This window comes from Mustela putorius, unplaced genomic scaffold, assembly GCF_011764305.1.
Source record: "Mustela putorius furo isolate JIRA1106 unplaced genomic scaffold, ASM1176430v1.1 tig00003898_pilon_pilon_pilon, whole genome shotgun sequence".
NCBI classification, from domain to species: domain Eukaryota; kingdom Metazoa; phylum Chordata; class Mammalia; order Carnivora; family Mustelidae; genus Mustela; species Mustela putorius.
The window spans coordinates 16393521-16412247 of NW_025422047.1; the positions used below are offsets into that span (position 1 = coordinate 16393521).

The window sequence follows — 18727 nt, forward strand, 5'->3', positions numbered from 1 at the left end:
GGCTTAAAAAATAGAAGGTGTCCACAGCCTGGAAGTTAAATTAATTTTTAAAGCTTGTTGTGATTGTCACCTCATTTACTTTAATTATTACATATAACATGCATGAGATATGTAAGTATTATTTATGGTGTTTGCTGTTCTTTGAAAAATGTTATTCTTTTGGGGATTTTAGTGGATTTTACTTACCCTTCATTGGAAGAATCAGTTCCCTCTAAACCTACTGCCCGGATGCCACCTCCTTCTGTAGAAGTAGATGAAAATAGAGAACTGATAAATGATCAAGATGAGAGAATGGCAACACTGAACATACCAACTCCAGCTGAGTCAATTGCTGCTTCTAAATCTGATGTTTTACCCATAATTCAGCCAGTGCCTATTATAAAGAATGTTCCACAGGTATGTTCTTGATTTCTTTTAACTATATTGCTTCTCTTTTTAAAATATTAAATGCATAGTATACAAATGAAGTTTTATATATCATCTTTTTTATTTTATAAAGAAAAATACCAGTGAAGAGAATTTATGTTTTGGTGCCTTTGGCTGTAAAGATTTTTCATTATAATTCAGTCCTGTTGTAGTATTAGAATAGATAATTCACAAGATTTCAAAGCCAGCTTAGCAGCCCATTTACTATAGGCAGTACCAGTGGAAGATTGTATTACCACAGAAAACGTGAACATTTTCAGTGTTTTCTTGTATTACAGTTTAGCAGTTGTAAAATGTAAAATTTAACAATTTAAGTATTTTCCCAAATAGTTTTAGCTTAAAGATGATAGATGTGTGATATCAATACTTTGCTTTCAAAATAATACTGTAGTTCCATTTCCTTAGAATTTGATATGTTAATATCATGCATGTTTTTTGTTATTGTTACTTCTTTCATTATTATTGAAGTATAGTTACCATACAATATTATTTTAGTTTCAGATGTACAATACAGTGATTCAACATTTGTATACATTATGAAATCATCACAAGTCTAGATACCATCTGTCATCAAAGTTATTAAGATACTATTGACTATATTTTCTGTGCTGTACTTTACATCTCTGTGACTCATTTCTTAGCTCTAAGTTTGTACTTAATCCCCTTCACCTGTTTCATCCAGTCTCTTCAAACCCATCCCCCTTGGGCAACCACCAGTTTGTTCTCTTTATTTAGGAGTCTGTTTCAGTTTTGTTTTGTTTGTCTTGCATTTTAGATGACACATATAAGTGAAATCATATAGTATCTGTCTTTCTCTGACTTATTTCACTTAACATAATACCCTTGAGGTCCATCCACGCACTACAAGTGGTAAGATTTTATTCTTTGTTATGGATGTGTGCTGTAACACTATATATACACTACATGTTCTTTATCTATTCATCTATTGATAAACACAAGTTGTTTCCATATCTTAGCTTTGTAAATACTTTAGTTAACATGGGGTACATATATCTTTTTGAATTAGTATGTTCATTTTCTTCAGATGAATGGAATTATCAGAAGTGGAATTGCTGGATCATATGGTTTTTCACTTTTTGAGGCAGTTCCATACTGTTTTCTCTAGTGGCTGCACCAATTTACATTCCCACCAGTACTGTACCAGGATTTCTTTTTCATTAGATCTTCACCAATACTTGCTATTTCTGCTCTTTTTTATTTTACCCATTCTGACAGGTATAAAGTGATACTTCAGAGTGCTGGGGTGGCTCAGTTGGTTAAGCCTCTGACTCTTGGTTTTGGCTCAGGTCATGATCCTCAGGGTTTGGGGATCGAGCCCCACACTGGGCTCCATGCTCAGCATATACTATACTTAAGTTTGTCTCTCTCTCTCTCTCTCTCCCCCTACCTACCATGTGCTTGCTTGCTCACTCTCAAAGAAATCTTAAAAAAGAACGTGAAGCTTTGTGCAGTGGCAGTATCGTAGCCAATGAAGTATATCCAAGTCATAGTTATTGCTAATTGAAAAAAAAATGTGATACCTCATTGTAGTTTTAATTTGCATTTCCCTGATGATTAGTAATGTTGAGCTTTTTATGTGTCTCTTGGCTACTGTATGACTTCTTTGGAGAAATGTCTATTTGGGTCCTCTGCCCATTATTAAATCAGATTACTTGGGTTTTTTGGTGTTGAGTTGCTTGAGTTCTTTATATGTTTTGGGTATTAATTTCCAGATATATACTACCATTCAGTAGGATGCCTTTTCATTTTGTTGATGGTTTCCTTCACTGTGTAAAAGCTTTTTATAGTGATGAATGAGTCCCATTTGTTGATTTTTGCTTTTGTTGACCTTGGCTGAGAAGACACATCCAAAAAATATTACTAGAATCAGTGTCCAGGAATTTATTACCTATATTTTCTTTTAGTTCTATAGCTTCAGGTCTTACATGTTGGTCTTTAGTCCATTTTGAGTTTATTTTCATATAGCTATAAGAAAGTATGGTCCAATTTCATTCTTTTGCATGTAGCTGTTTAGTCTTACCAACACCATTTATTGAAGATTCCATTTCAAGAAACCAGATGTTTTACTCATCCAAAAGAAGCAAATGTTCATCCCTTCAAGTTTTTCATGATATAGCAGCAATTTAGTTGTAATTCTAGTTCTCTTGCTATTTCCAGCACATTTGAGGTTAATTCTACCACTTCAGTCTTGAACTCCGCAAAGTCATCCATGAGGCCTGGAATCAACTTCTTCCAAAGTCCTGTTAATGTTGAAATTTTGACATACATCTTTCTAGGAATCACTGATGTTCTTAACTTTATGTAGAATAGTTTATCTTTTTCAGAGGGTTTTCAGTGGACCTTGCCTAGATCCATTGTTAGGAAGCACTATCTAAGCAGTTTTAACCTCACAAAATGAATTTAAGTAATAAGACTGGAAAGTTATCATGACTTCTTGATCAGTGGGCTGCAGAATGGATGTTAACAGACATCAAAACAAAACAAAAAACAAACATGAAAACATTAATGTTTTCAATCAGAACTCTTGAGTTACCAGGTATGTTGTCAGTGAGCACTGGCTTCAACTGAAAGTCACCAGCTGCACTGACCCCTAACAAGAGAGTTAGCCTATCTTCTGAAGCCTTGAAACCAGGCATTGACTTCTATTCTCCAGCTGTGAAAGTCCTAGGTGGCATTTTGTCCAGTATAAAGCTGTTTCATCTATATTAACTTAGCTAGATCTTCTAGATAACTTGCTGCAGATTTTACAGTAGTACCTACTGCTTCACCTTGATCTTGTATATTATGGAGACAGCTACTTTCCTTAAACCTGACAACCTTTGCCAGCATCATGGTTTTTTTTCTTTCTTTCTTTTTTTTTTTTTCAAGAATTTCTTTGCATTTTCCCAGTTTGGCTGTTTGACATGAGGCCCAGCTTTTGGCCTATCTCAGCTTTTGACATGCCTTCCTCATTAAACCTGTTTCTAGCTTTTGATTTAAAGTGATAGATGTAAGGGCGCTTGGGTGGCTTAGTCGGTTAAGCATCCAACTCTTGATTTTGGCTAAGGTGGTGAGATCAAGCCCTACATTGGGCTCCATGCTCAGGATGGGGTCTCCTTGAGATTCTCTCTTTTCTCTCTCTCTGCTCCTACCTCCCATCACACTCTCTCTCTAAAATTTTTAAAAAAAATCTTTAGGTAGGGACGCCTAGGTAGCTCAGTTGGTTAAGCATCTGCCTTCGGCTCAGGTCATGATTGCAGCGTCCTGAATCAAGTCCTGCATCAGGCTCCTTGCTCTGCAGGGAGCCTGCTTCTCCCTCTGCCTGCCACTCCCCATGCTTGTGCTCACTCTGTCTGTCTCTGTCTCTCTCTCTGTGACAAATATATCTTTAAAAAAAAAAAAAAAAGATTAGATGTGTGACTCTTCCTTTCACTTGAACACTTAAGAGGCCATTGCAGGGTTAATCGTTGGCCTAATTTCAGTATGGTGTCTTGGGGAATAGAGAGACCCAAGGAGAAGGAGAGAGACTAGGGAACAGCTGGTCCATGACACAGTCAGAACATATGCAACATTTATTAAAGTATATGGGTATGGTTCATGGCACTGGAAAAAAATTAAAATAGTAACATCAAAGATCATTAATCACAAATCACCATGACATAAAGTAATAACAAAATGTTTGAAAGCCTGTGAGAATTACCAAAATGTAATGCAGAGACATGAAGTAAGCAAATGCTATTGGAGAAGTGGCACTAACAGACTTGCTTGATCCAGTGTTGCCATAAACCTTTAGTTTTTAAAAAATACAGTGTCTGTGAAGTGAAGTAAAGCAAAGTATACCTGTAATTAATCTGCTAAGATTTTCTGTTCTTCCTGGTTGAGTCTGGAATATTATATGTTTAAAGAATTTATCCGTTTCTCCTAGGTTGTCCAATTTGTTGACATACAATTTTTCATAATCTTTTGTATTTCTTTGGTGTCAGTTGTTATTTCTTCATTTCTCATTCTCTTTATTTGAGTCCATTCATGTTTTCTTGATGAGTCTGGCTAAGGATTTATCAGTTTTGTTCAAAGTTTGGTTCTCTTCAAAGAAGCAGTTCTTATTTCATTGATCTTTTCTATTCTTCAACTGTTTCATTTATTTCTGCCCTACTCTTTTTTATTTCCTTCCTTCTGCTGGGTTGGGGCTTTGTTGTTTTCTAGTTTATTTAGATATAAGGTTAGGTATTTTTATTTTAGACTTTTCTTGTTTCTTAAGGTAGGCCTCTGTCTAGACCTCCCTCTTAGAACTGTTTTTGCTGCATCCAAAAGATTTGGACCATTGTGCTTTCATGTTCATTTGTTTCCATGTATTTTTTAATTTCCTCTTTGATTTCTTGGTTGACCCCTTTGTTGTTTAGTAGCTCTCTATATTTGTATTCTTTCCAGATTTTTCTTTATAATTGATTTCTAGTTTCATATCGTTGTGTTGGAAAAGATGCTTGATATGATTTTGGTCCTGTTAAATGTATTGAGATTTACTTCGTGGCCCAACATGTGATCTGTCCTAGAGAAAGTTTCATGTACACTTGAAAAGAATGTATACTCTGCTGTTTTGAGACAATGTACTATATATGTTTTTTAGATCCATGTGGTCTAATGTGTCCTTCAAAGCTGCTCTTTCCCTTATTTTCTGTCTGGATGATCTAGCCATTGATTTAAGTATGGTGTTAAAGTCCCCTGCTTTTATTGTAGTCTGATCAGTTTCTTCCTTTCTGTGTATTAACATTTGCTTTATATATTTAGGTGCTCCTGAGATGGGTATATAGATATTTAAGAATTGTTATATCCTCTTAGCTGGATTGATCCCTTTATCATCCTAGGATGCCCCACTTTGTCTCTTGTTACATACAGTCTTTGTTTTAAGGTCTACTTTGTCTGATAAATGTGTTGCTTCCCCAGCTCTTTTTTCTTTGTTTTTTTTCTTTATTTAGCTTCTTTTTGCATAGACTATCATTTTCCATCCCTTCACTTTTGTATATGTCTTTAAGTCTGAAGTTTCTTGTAAGCAGAATACTAGATGGGTCTTATTTTATTTTTAATCCATTCTGCCACCTTTTGTATTTTGATTATAGCACTTAGTCTGTTTACATCCAAACTAATTATTGATAGGCATGTACTAACTGCCATTTTTTTAATCTTTTCTGATTGTTTCTATAGCTTTTTTCTGTTTCTTCTCTTGCTCTTTTCCCTTGTTCTCTAGTGTTTTATTTAGATTCCCTTCTCTTTATTTTTTGTTTACCTATTAGAGGTTTTTGGTTTTGGGTACATAAATAGCACGTTACATATATACGGCAGTTTATTTTAAGTTGATGGTCACTTAACTTCAAACACATCTTAACATCATTACATTTTAACTTATCCTCTCCACATTTTGTGTGTGGTTTTTTTTAAGGTTTATTTATTTGAGAGCAAGATTGTGTGCTCAAGTGGGGAGAGGGGCAGAGGGAGAGAATCTTCAAGCTGACTCCCCACTAAGCATGAAGCCCATTGTAGAGCTCAGTCTTACCACCCATGAGATCACAACCTGACCTGAAACCAAGAGTTGGACACTCAACTGACTGAGCCACCAAGGCACCCCCACACATTTTATATTTCTGACATATTTTATATTTTTTATTTTTATATTTTATTACTTTTGTCATAATCTCCATAGTAGCTTTAGAATTGGTTGATTCCCTACCTTTACTATGTTTGCTTTTATCAGTGATATTTTTCTTTTAAAATGTCACTTCTGGTTATGGCCTTTTCTTTTCTTTTCCACGTGGGTTCCTTTAACCTTTTTTGTAAGGCTGGTTTAGTGATGGTGAACTCCTTTAACTTTTGTTTGTCAAGGAAACTCTTTATTTCTTATTTAATTCCAAGTGATACCATGCCAAGTAGAGTATTCTTGATTATTGGCTTTTCCTTTCTACAATTTGACTATATCATGACAATCCCTTCTGGGCTGCAAAGTTTCTGTGGAAAAATCAACTGAGAGCCTTGTAGGGTTTCCCTTATAGGTAACTTTTTGCTTCTCTCTTGCTGCTTTAAAACTTCTCTTTATCTTTTTTTTCTTTTTAAGATTTTATTTAGTGAGAGAAGACATGTGCAGGGGGAGAGGCAGAGGGAGAAGTAGACTCCCTGCTGAGCAGGGACCCTGACACGGGGCTTGATCCCAGGACCCTGAGATCATGACCGAACTGAAGGTAGATGCTTAATCCACTAAGCCACCCAGGTGCCCCAATTCTCTTAAATTTTAATGTTTTACATGTTAATTATTATGTCTTGATGCACATTGCTTTGTTTTCCTCTTCTTTTGGGCTCTGTGCTTTCTAGACCTAGACTGTCTGTTTTCTCCTCTATGTTAGGAATGTTTTCAGCTATATTTTTTCTTTCTTTCTTTTTTTTTTTTAAGATTTTATTTATTTCACAGAGAGAGAGTAGGTAGAGAGGCAGGTGGAGAGAGAGGAGGAAGCAGGGTCTCAACTGAACAGAGAGCCTGATGCGGGGCTCGATCCCAGGACCATGGGATCATGACCTGAGCTGAAGGCAGAGGCTTTAACCCACTGAGCCACCCAGGCGCCCCTCAGCTATATTTTTTCAGATAAGTTCTTTGCCTCTTCCCTTTTCTTCTGGTACCCCGTAATGCAAATCTTAGTACACTTGCTATTGTCCCAGTCATCTCTTAACCCTCTTTTGTTTAAATTCTTTTTTTCTTTTTGTTGTTCAACTGGAGTGATTGCCACTACTCTGTCTTCCAGATCATTGATATGTTCTTCTGCATTTTTTAAGCTGCTCTTGATTCCCTCAATATATTTTTTTCCCAGTGTATTTTTCATTTTAGTTACTTTTATTCTTCAGCTCTGATTGGTTCTTTTTTCTATTTTCTACGTCCTTGTTGAAGTTCTTAGTGCATTCATCCATTCTTCCAAGTTCAGTGAATATCATTATGACCATTACTTTTAACTCTTTATCAGGAAGATTGCTTATTTCTGGTTCTTTTTCTGAGGTTTTATCTTGTTGTTTTGTTTTGAAGTATATCTCTGCCTCCTCATTTTGCTTGACTCTCTGTTTCTCTGTGTTAAATAGGTCAGCTGCATCTCCCAGTCTTGAAGGAGTGGCCTTACGTAGAAGGTGCCTTTTGGGGCCCAGGTGTGCAATCTCGCCCTGGTCACCAGAACCAGGCACTCCAGGGATATCCCGTGTATGGGCTTTGTGTGCCCTTCTGATATGGCTAGGTTGAGACTGCTGTAGCGTACTGGTGGGCAGGACTAGTCCTGGTTCAAGTGGCTGAGAAGCCCAGTCACAGCCATTCAGGTCATGATGTTGGGTAAAACTGACACCTTCCCCACCCCAGCAGGAGCTGCTTTGGGGGGCTATCATTTTGTCTTAGGCTGCCTGCCAGGTGTAGCTGAGCAGGAACCACTTTGGATGGGTACCTGCCAAAGTATGCTCTTGGGCAGGGCTGATCCATGGGTAGGGGGAATACCAAGTGGGGTAAATGGTGGTAGCAGGGCACATGGAAAGTATCAGACATGGTGCCTACAAGCACTTCCATTCCTAGAAAATGTCATTATAGATCCCTACCCCTCCTGCAAATACCTTAAAATTAGTTAATAACTTGCCTTCACATATGGCCCAGGTGTTTTTCAAACTTTTGCCTCTGTATTGGGTCTGGGAACAAGTGAGTTTGTGGCCTCGCCCTTTAAAAGCAGAGTCTCAGGGTCCTATAGCCCTTTTGCTATCCTGGATATAAACCCCATTGATTTTCATGTCCAGACATTATTGGGGTTCATCTTTCCTATACAGGCCCTTTGGTTAGGGATGCCTAATGTGGGACTTAAACCCCTTGATCCTCGGGAGGACCTCCATATTTGTGATTATTCCTGCCTTTTGTATATTGCTGTTCCAGGTGTCTGAATATTGACTAGACTGTGCCTTTGCCCCTCCTACCTCTCGGAACATGGCTTTTTATATTTTTAGTTGTGGAAGAGCTGTTTTGCTAGTATTCAGGTCATTCCAAGAGTTCGTCTATATTTAGTTGTAGTTTTGGTGTGTCTGTAAAAAGAGGTGAGCTCAAGATCTTCCTATTCCACCATCTTGATCCCCTCTCCAAAAGCATGTTTTAGCAATAATTATTTAAATGATCTTAAATAACCAGTATGTTACAAAAAAATGCAGCTTTTTACCTCTGCATTTTACTCAAAGGAAGGTAAACTCATTCTCCCTTATGAAGTTTCCAATGAGATTTTTTTATAGCCTTCATTTTTAATTTTTTTCCAATACATTTCAACAGTATTTCACATTTGAAGTGAATTTGCCATTTGATTTGTGCAACAGGCTGTGAATAGAAAACAACTCATTTTTTTATTATGAAATGAGATGGTTCATTTCTTCATTTTTTAAGGTCTTCTGCTCTAAATATTTCAAACTAAATCTTAAGACTAAATGGTATTTGACTAGGCAACTTTTCTTAAGACATAAATTTTAAGAAATTGAAAAAAGAGCTTATGTTATTGCACTTCCTTTAAATTTAATGAACATGTTATTTGAACCGTAATCCTCTTGTTACTTTCTGAGATACAAGCAATTTTTCTGACATATTTTGAGGGTTCTCTGTGTGAAAGACAACATGAAGATTTACAAATACAATTAAGCTATGGATTCTATCTGATGTTTAGAAAGAGAGACTTACACAAAAACAGCCAAAATAGAAGGTAGAATTTCATAATTGCTCTTATAGTCATTGGAGCACGAGAAAGAAGAAAATTTTGACTGAGGGTGTCAGAGAGGTCTTCATGGAACAGGACGTATTTTATCCAGGCTATAAGAGTACAATAGGATTTGAGGATTAAAGAGACAAGTAGAAGATTTCATGACTAAAGGAACAAGCATGCTCTGGGACCAGTGAGTAGTTTTGACATGCTTGGACACTGCTCTCTCTTGTCTGTCTAGACCAGCGTGTTAGTAGATAAGATCGGAAAGATGGACAAGAGTCATCAAGAGATACTTGGATCAAATTGGAGTTATCCTGTAGGCACAAGGAAACTTAAAGAATTTCAAGTTGAAAATAACATTACCATAATTTTGCTTTTAAAACTAGGGGGGAAATGGATGGAATTGTTAAAATGTAAATGGAAACATTTTTTTGGTTCCTGTCCACCTTTTATTATCCTTATCCTCATAGTGGTTCTTCCTACTTCAATCTCAAATAGAGAAAAATAAGAGAAGGGAATAGATTTTTAAAGTAAGGAGGCAAGAAGAGAAATGAGCAAGAAGCAAAAGAATGACTTCTTAACTTAATTCTTCCTGTGGTGGTATTTCCTAGTTGCAGAATGTATAATACGTTTTGTAAAAACCATACAGGTTGTTATTGGCAAATCTTCTTGTAAATTTTTATACTTGTTTCAGTAAGTTGTATTCTCAAGAAATATGTTTTTGGGGGTTGGCGTCTTCTCACCACAACCTTTGCCAGAGGGGCTGCAGCATCATAACAGTCTCCAAAGCAAAGCCATGAGTGACTTCCTTGGCTGCAGGCCCCGGTGGTGGATGTGGACAGAGTGGGCCGAAGAGGCAGCCGCCCTCCTGGAGCAGCCGGTACACGAGGACAAGATGGTGAGCGGTGTGAGCACGAGGCCCCCAGGGGTCTGGAGCACACACAAGGTGCACCTCCCTGTCCTCCTGGAGTGCTACGAGCCCCTGGAGGAGCCAGCACCTGGCGAGAAGCCCAAGAGGAGGTACCTGCCAAGCTGAAGAACTATGGCAAGAATGTTGGGAAGGTCATCAACAAAGGAAGCCACTACATGATCATTGCCTGCCCAGCTTCGCTGTGGTCTACCCTGCCCTGTTCGGAGTAGTCACCAGCCTGGTCTCGTTCTGCCAAAGGGAACTGCGAGGGCAAACACACACAAATAGATGAAAGCTCTGCTCTGGAAGCTCTGCGAGCTGTGCGAATCCAGGACCATTTCAGACCTGAACCCACAAAATCCTTGGAGGAAAACAAGGTGTCTTCAGTGAATTGGATGAATGTTATGAACGAAATATCCCTGCCCATCCTCTGAGCTTTTCATGACTAGCACACAGGTGGCTCTGATGGACAGTCCCACAGAGAATTAGGCCCACCTTAGGTTTGGTATTCTAGTGTGCTAACCCACAAGGGCTGGCATGGAGGCAGACACTTGACATAGGGAAGCACTCTGGGTGGGTGGCGGAGTGGTGATTATAAGGGAGAAAGGGAATTTTGACCTGGGCTAAGATGATCTGTTATGTTCTGGAAAGGTCACCCTGACACGGCACTACAGCCCTTGGCTGCTTCTGTTCTGGGGGCAGCAAAGGAGCTGTCTGTCAGTCATGCACCCCAGCTCCTGCCTCTACCCCTTTGTCACCTGGAGTTTAATTATGGTCTTGAGAAGAAGGAAGGAAGGAAAATCTCTTTGAAGGTGTGATGCTTTGAAAACTTGATGACGGGCATGACTGCTTAAAGCAGATAAAACTTGTGATTCCCATCCCCCTGCCCCATGACACAAATGTGCAGTAGCGGTGAAGGAAGGAGGGAGGTCAGATGCACGCTGGGTTGAAGAGGTCGCTTGAGCAAGTGCTCCTGTCATACTCAGCCAGCCCAGTCTGGCTCTGTGTTTGGAGCTGTACACCTCAACTGCTGGCCATCATCACCTACTCCTGACTGTTCATCACCTCTACACCAAGCCACCAAAGGCCCTTTGTCTTGGGAGAGAGGGAGACGCTACGCCTGCAAGGAAAGTGTGTGATTTGGGGAAGGAACCAGTAAGTAGGAGACAGGTGTGCTGGAAGTCAAAACAAGAAAGACGGTGAACAGGAGGAGTGGAAGTAGGACAGCCAGGTCTGGTTTATGAGCCCTGGGGAATCTTAGTTGGGCTGGATTTCAGTTCTGTGCAGGGACAAGGGATGATGGGTGGCTACAGGTGCTTTAAATCCCTCTGAAGCCCATGAGCTCTCACTGACTGCCTTTGTAGCATCCTTTCCTCTTTGATGCTACCAAGTTTGTCTACATCTCACCTGGATTCAGAGAGCAGCGCCGCATGGGTCCTGAGCTGGATGTTCCACCAGGACAACCCTGAGACTGCCATTGGACCGTTGGCCAGGGAGGTGAAAGAAAGAAGAGACTCCTTTTAACATACCCCTCCACCAGCCTCTGTGATGGGCCACAGTTCTGTTTCCAGAATATCCAGAAGTCCAAATAGTTGTTGCTGATCAATCTGTAGGGTTGGTAGCAATACCTGCATGTTTCCCTAAGTTTCCCAGGCCTTGCAAAGAAGGCCTCAGTGCTCATGCTTCACCGCTCAAGCCAACCAGGTGGCACCAGCATGTGGAGAAGGTGGATGGGGAAGAAAGACAAATGTACAGAAAAAGGAACCAGTGTAGGAGAAAGTTGTAGCTAGACATTCTGGAGGCTCATGTTGAAGATGAACTTGGATCCAGTTCTGCATCATTAATATTTGTGAGGAAAAGAGAAAACAGTCTTGTTTTAACTCAAATGATGAAAGTTGATAATGGCACATTTTCACACATGTAAGGTAACTACAGCTTGCCCAGTCATGCTGAGACTCGGGGAAGAGATGTAAGTGGAAGAAAAAGTCAAACATAGTTTAATGGGAGAGCCAGACCTTTGTGGCCCATGGGTGATGGGAGGAAGCAACCTGTGGTAGGCTTGGAGGATGTCCCTCCCCAGTGGCTCAGTGATGCTGACATACCCCAGAGAAGACTATTGAGTTCCCGTGGGGGAATGGAAGTGTGACACAGAAAGGGACCAGAGCCGCTGAGGCCTGTCTGGCAAAGACCTTCCCTGTCCCAGCCCCAGAATGTAGACATACCAGGCCAAGCACATTTGGCCCTGAAATTCGAATAGTCTGATTAAAAATTAACCTAGAAATTTCATTAGTTGGAACCTTACAGGAATTGTCCCATTTCTGTGTACAGGTGAAACTTGTCCCAGCTGTCACTGAGTGCTCATTCTCCCCCTGACAGGACATCCATGTTGCAGGTTACCTTTCTGCCTTTTTCTCTGTCTTTAGTTTTTCTTTCTTTCTTCTTCTTTTTTTTTTTTTTAATGTCCAGTTCCACACCCTACTGCAAAATAAATTTTAGAACTTTGCCTTTACCCACTTGACAAAGAGTCTTTTATATACTTTTCTTGTCCTATTATGTAAATAAAACCCTCAATTTGTTTAAAAAAAAAAAGGAAGGAAGGTAGGAAAGAAAGAAAAGAAAAAAAAAGATGTTTGGGTCATTTCTAACAATTCTGTAGGGTTAGTATCCTATTAAATTGAGGGAATGAACATTTAACTTATTAATTTAGTAGCTTACCTGTTATGAAAGGTGTTGTGGAATATTTTACCCAATCCTTTGGCAACATATTTATTTACTATGTCTCAAGCACAGTCTTTACCCTCCTGGAGTTTATAGTCTAGGACGGAAGAAAGATTTTTAAACAAGTAATTATAGTTATTTAATCAAGGATCCCAATAAAAATATGAGGGGAAAAATAGGATATTAGGAGAGCATGTATCAGGAGACTTTGGGGATTTAGGAAGTCTTTCCTAAGGGAAAGATACTTAAGCCACAACCTAAAGTCGTAGTAGGTGTATTCTAGATGAACAGCTGGTATAAAGGCCTGAGTTGGGAAGGAGCTTGGCATCTTTGGAATTAAAAAGGCAGGGACGGGGGTGCGCTGGTGTGTAGATTAGTCTGAGATAAGATAGAGAGTTAGGTAGAGGATAGGTAGAGGTGGGAAGATGAGGCCACATAGGGCCACACAGACTTTAGATGTCATCTGAGTACAGTGAGTAGCTATTTAAAACAGGGTTTTACAGGTGCCTGGGTGGCTCAGTTGGTTAAGCGTCTGCCTTGGGCTCAGATCATGATCCCAGAGTCCTGGGATCAAGCTGTGCATCAGGCTCCCTGTTCAGTAGGGAGTCTGCTTCTCTCTCTCCCTTTGCTGCTCCCCCACATGTGCTCTTTCTCCTTCTCTCACTCTCTCTCCCACTCTTTGTCAAATAAATAAAATCTTTAGGGGTGCCATGGCTCAGTGGGTTAAAGCCTCTGCCTTCAGCTCAGGTCATGATCCCAGGGTCCTGGGATCAAGCCCCACTTCAGGCTCTCTCTCAGCGGGGAGCCTGCTTCTCCCTCTCTCTCTCTGCCTGCCTCTCTGCCTACTTGTGATCTCTCTCTCTCTCTGTCAAATAAATAAATAAAATCTTTTAAAAAAATAAAATCTTTTTTAAAAAAATGTAGGGTTCTATATATAGGAGGAACATAGTCATATTTGTTTTAAAATGATTATTCTGGCTACAGTGTGGAAAGAGAAGGGAAGCAAGAAAAGAGATGGGGCAACTAGTTAGAAACAGTGTAGGGAGGATTTTGGCATGGACTTGGTTGGTGCTAGGGGAAAGGGACAGATAGAGGAAGAAAATCATCAGACTGCACTAGGTCAGGGGGAGGACACATGAAACTCAGCTTTCTGGTGTGTGCTGCTATTTGGATTGTGGTTACATCCGTGAGATAAGGACCATGTTTGTAGGGAGAATATTGTGTAATCAATTTTGGCCATGTTAGGTTTGTGGTATATATGTGAGACACTGTCATAGAGATACTGAGTAAGCATTTGGATATGTGGAAATGGAACTTAAATTTAGGTATGGCCAGGTCTAGGTTTTATGTTTTAGATGAACTCTTCCAAGTACATAACATATCATGGTATAGTGAAAGTATGGAATCAAGAGGTAGTAAGTGCCAAGCGCCTTATGAGAAATCTTGACAGACACAAATAGATCCTCTGGCACGTGTTGTCTCCATAAAGTGATGGTTCTTTTACAACAAGGTGATTTTAAGAACTGAGATTACATTCCTGGATCTTGACAAAAGAATGTTTTGCTCTGTTTTTGTTGATCTAGTTTGATCGTACTAAAAAACCAGCAGTCAGATTGCCTGAAGATCATAGAATAAAATCTGAAAATAAAGATCATGAGCAACAGTCTCCTAAGGATGGGAAAGTTGTTCCTGATCGTTCCACAAAGCCAGTATTTCCCCCTCCAACTGCCATGTTAACAGATGAAGAAAAAGCTCGTATTCATGCAGAAACTGCTCTTCTAATGGAGAAAAACAGACAAGAAAAAGAACTCCGAGAAAGGCAGCAAGAAGAACAAAAAGAGAAACTGAGGAGAGAAGAACAAGAACAAAAAGCCAGAAAGAAACAAGAAGCTGAAGAAAATGAAATCACAGAAAAGCAACAGAAAGCAAAAGAAGAAATGGAAAAGAGAGAAAGTGAGGCCAAGAAAGAAGATAAAGAAACTTCAGCAAAGAGGGGCAGAGAAATAACAGGAGTAAAAAGACAAAGTAAAAGTGAACATGAAACTACCGATGCCAAGAAGTCTGCAGAAGATAGGGACAAAAGGTGTCCCACCCCAGAACTGCAGCAAAAGGCGGTGGGAGATGTGCCCCATGCTTCGGTGGCAGGAGATTCAAATTCAGTCAAGGTAAGCAGAAACAAACAGTACAAACTGCCAAGTAAGTGAAATAAATTGTTAGATAAAAAGATGACACCAGGGGCATTCCATAAATAGGGCGGACCTTTTAAGTGATTTTCTACTGGGTGATAGATTTGTCCTAATCCATCTACATTTGTAGTTCACCCACTCTCCTTTGATTGACTGGGAATGGGATTGCTTTTATGTCTGTGAAATGCAGTTTGTTTGTTTTTTTTTAAGATTTTATTTATTTATTTGACAGAGAGAGATCACAAGCAGGCAGAGAGGCAGGCAGAAAGAGAGAGAAGGAAGAAGGCTCCCGGCTGAGCAGAGAGCCCGATGCGGGGCTCGATCCCAGGACCCTGGGATCATGACCTGAGCCGAAGGCAGCGGCTTAACCCACTGAGCCACCCAGGCGCCCCAAATGCAGTATTTTTTTAGCAATTGAGATAACTTGCTGCATTCTTCATTTTTATGGAATTTTTTTATCCAGAAAATTTTTATCTAGAAAAAAATTTTTTATCTAGAAAAAAATGTAAATATAACCTCCCTCTCAGAGTGAAGGAGTTAGGTGTCAAATGTGTATATGATAGAGCTTGTATCTGCTTAGAATATGTCCAAAATGAGTGACATCTAAATGCCTCAACATTTCTCATTGTGTATAGTGATTTTTTGTGGTCATGTCTATGGCATTTTGTTTGTTGCTTCATCTAGTCAATAATACTGGCAGTAATCCCATTAGTGTTGCCTTTTTTTGCCCCTGGCTACTCCCCAAGATTGACTCCCATAATTTGGGGGAACATTTTTCATTGTTACTCTTCTCTAACCTAATGGTATCATATGTGCTTTTTTCCCCCCTGTATTATACAATTAACGGTGCTTTTCCCTTTTGAACAACAAATATGTTTTTATAATAACAGGAACAGTTATAGCCCTTTTTATGTACACATAAATGGAAATACATTTTTGGTAGTGTAAAAATGACTTCAGATAGAAGGCAAAAATACTGTCTTTACAGAATGTCAATCTTTATAACTTCTGAAGCAGCAGTTCAGGCACAGACCAGAATTAAGAATTCATATTAATGGCGTACTTATCCAGGGACACATACCTAGTAACCTTAACTGTCAAAAATAAAGCTCTCTGGGCACCTGAGTGGCATTGTGCACATCATGATCTCAGGGTCGTGAGATTGGGTCCCACATTAGGCTCTGTGCTGGGCATGGAGCCTGCATAAGATTCTCTCACTCCCTATCCCTCAGCCCTTCGCCTACCCCACTCACATCATGCATGCTCACTCGCCAAAAAAAGCAAAAAAAAAGTGTGTGTGTTTGTGTGTGTGTGTGTGTGTGTATCAGTATCATACAGAAGCCTTCTAAACACCTAAAGTTAGAGAAATGAAGCCCATGTACTAAAATGCTGTCTCACTTTATTCATGGGAGACTCAGAATTGTTGAGCTGTTACAGTTTAAGTATTATTCATTGAGTAGCTATTATACACCAAGTGTTTTTCCTACATTATCTTATCCTTCTAATGATAAGTCCATGAGGTATTCAGTTTGGAAATAAAATTGAAGCTTGGAGGTTAAGTATTCTGCCTAGGAGCCCATGTGCAATAAGATTCCAAAGCCACTTCTTCTCTATCTTGCTTCACTTGGAGGCACACCGTCCTAAGAACTTAAAGTATTCATGTTTCTGGGGCCTTTTAGTATAGGTGCCACACTTGATCTTAGCCAAAAGGCCGAGAAGCAATACAGGTGTCAAATACAAATCTAAATAGCTCTACAAATCTAACCTTGAGATAATCACATTAGTCTTTGATGTTTCCTATAATATATAACACATTGAAAAAAGTTATTATATACATATATATTACATATTGCGTGCTCTTTTAAAAGTAAGCAAAATACGTAATTTATTTTGGAATAAATTTTATTAAAATTGTCACAAATACTTAGAAGTTTTTATTTTACTGTAGTTATTTTTTAAATAAACTGTAAAGTTCAAGTGAATTTTTAAAGGAAACTATGATAGATTCCAAGAGGATATAAAATGGATTTTGTGCTTTTGAACATTGTTCTGTATGAGTATCCCATAATCTATTCATTCTCTTCAATATGTTCATTTTGGGAGAACATGACCACTTGGAAAGCAACCAAATCATGTGAGATTAAAATAAAAGGACAGTGTTCAAGGGGCACCTGGGTGGCTCAGTCAGTTGGGCGTCTGCCTTCAGCTTGGGTCATGATCCCTGGAGTCTTGGGATCGAGTCCTACGTTAGGTTCTCTGCTCAGCGGGGAGCCTGCTTCCTCCTCTCTCTCTGCCTGCCTCTCTGCCTACTTGTCATCTCTGTCAAATAAATAAATAGAATCTTTAAAAAAAAAAAAAAAAGGACAGTGTTCAAAGGAGGTCATGGTGAATATACACTGATGACCAGCAACACACTTGGCCGTGTATCATGAGTCAGTGCTTCCCTATCCACTGCGACTTGCACACTTCCCTCTCCCACCGCATTGATTCATCAGTTTATTTTCTCCTTTATCTTTAGTGTTGGGAAATCCCACATGGGGTCTATCACCTTTAATTAAAAATATCTACTTTGACAATAAAACTAAATAAACTCAGAGATCTCTTTTTTTTTCCTCCTATTATATTTTCACTCTGATGGATTTATTTGTATTAGCTAGTGATTGACCAGCAAGTCTATCATGGAGGATAGTTTGAGTTTTCTTTCACTTCTGAAATTTTAATAATTTTACAGCCTGCTAAGATTAAAGGGCAACCAGAAAGTGGAATTCTGAAAACTGGAACTTTTAGAGAGAATACAGAAGACACTGAAAGAAATAAAGTAAGTGGTAGTTTGTTGAGTGCGGGGAACCTATGGGTTATAACCATGTGGTTGTCTTTACCATGTTGTCATCCTCCATCTTAAGGTCTGCTTTCTGAGGAAAAGCAGATTTATCTTCCATAACTGTGTTTTTGTTTGTTTTTTTACATGATTGAGCCATTTATATGCTAAGAGGAGTAGATGTTTATCTTCCTGTTTAAAGTACAATAGTGTATTCTCATTTTAAGAAATTAGAAAATACCTAGACCTCACTACGTGATCCACCAATTCTACTTCTAGTTATATACCCAAAAGAATTGAAAGCAGGGTCTGGAAGAAATATTTACACACCTGTGTTCATAGAAGTATTATTCACAATAGCCTGATAGCCAAAGATGGAAGCATCCCAAATATCTGTCCACAGATGAATATATAAATAAATGTGGTATTTACATACAGTGGTGTATTATTCAGCCTTTTATAAATGAAGGAAATTCTGACACATGCTACAACATAGATGAATCTTCAGGACATTTTGCAAGTGAAATTAGCCAGTCACAAATAGACAAATACTGTATGATTCCATTTATATACAGTGGTTGCCAGGTGGATGGAGGAAGTGCAGAGTTGTTTAATTGGGTGCAGAGTTTCCATTTTGCAAGACGAAGAGAGTTCTTGAAATTGGTTGCACAGCACTGCAAATGATGCTTAATACCTCTAACCTATACACTTAAAAATGGTTAAGATGACAAATTTTGTTCTATGTGTTCATCACAATTTTAAAAATACTTAGGTCTTATATATTTTTGCCTTTGTTTTTATTTGAGTTTTATTGAGGTATAACTTGCATACCATAAAATCCACCCATTTTTAGTTTACGGTTCAGTGATTGCAGTTTAAATTACAAAACAAGTATTAACCCGGGTTTAGAACATTTGAAATTCCTTTTGTC

At 38.9% G+C, this 18727-nt stretch overlaps 1 protein-coding gene and 1 pseudogene across 3 annotated transcripts in view; both read left to right on the top strand.

The window, feature by feature from the left end:
* The window catches only part of USP8 (ubiquitin specific peptidase 8), a 72923-nt gene that overhangs the window by 44098 nt on the left and 10098 nt on the right, over positions 1 to 18727 (top strand). The window contains exons 10-12 of one of the 3 annotated variants that reach the window (XM_004755446.3): positions 173 to 396; positions 14376 to 14957; positions 17710 to 17796. In XM_004755446.3, coding sequence (XP_004755503.1) covers positions 173 to 396; positions 14376 to 14957; positions 17710 to 17796 — 893 coding nt within the window. The remainder of the gene's footprint in view (positions 1 to 172; positions 397 to 14375; positions 14958 to 17709; positions 17797 to 18727) is intronic. The other 2 variants (XM_013057688.2, XM_013057689.2) reach the window with 2 other exon arrangements.
* LOC123388422 lies at positions 1887 to 2067 on the top strand (annotated as a pseudogene).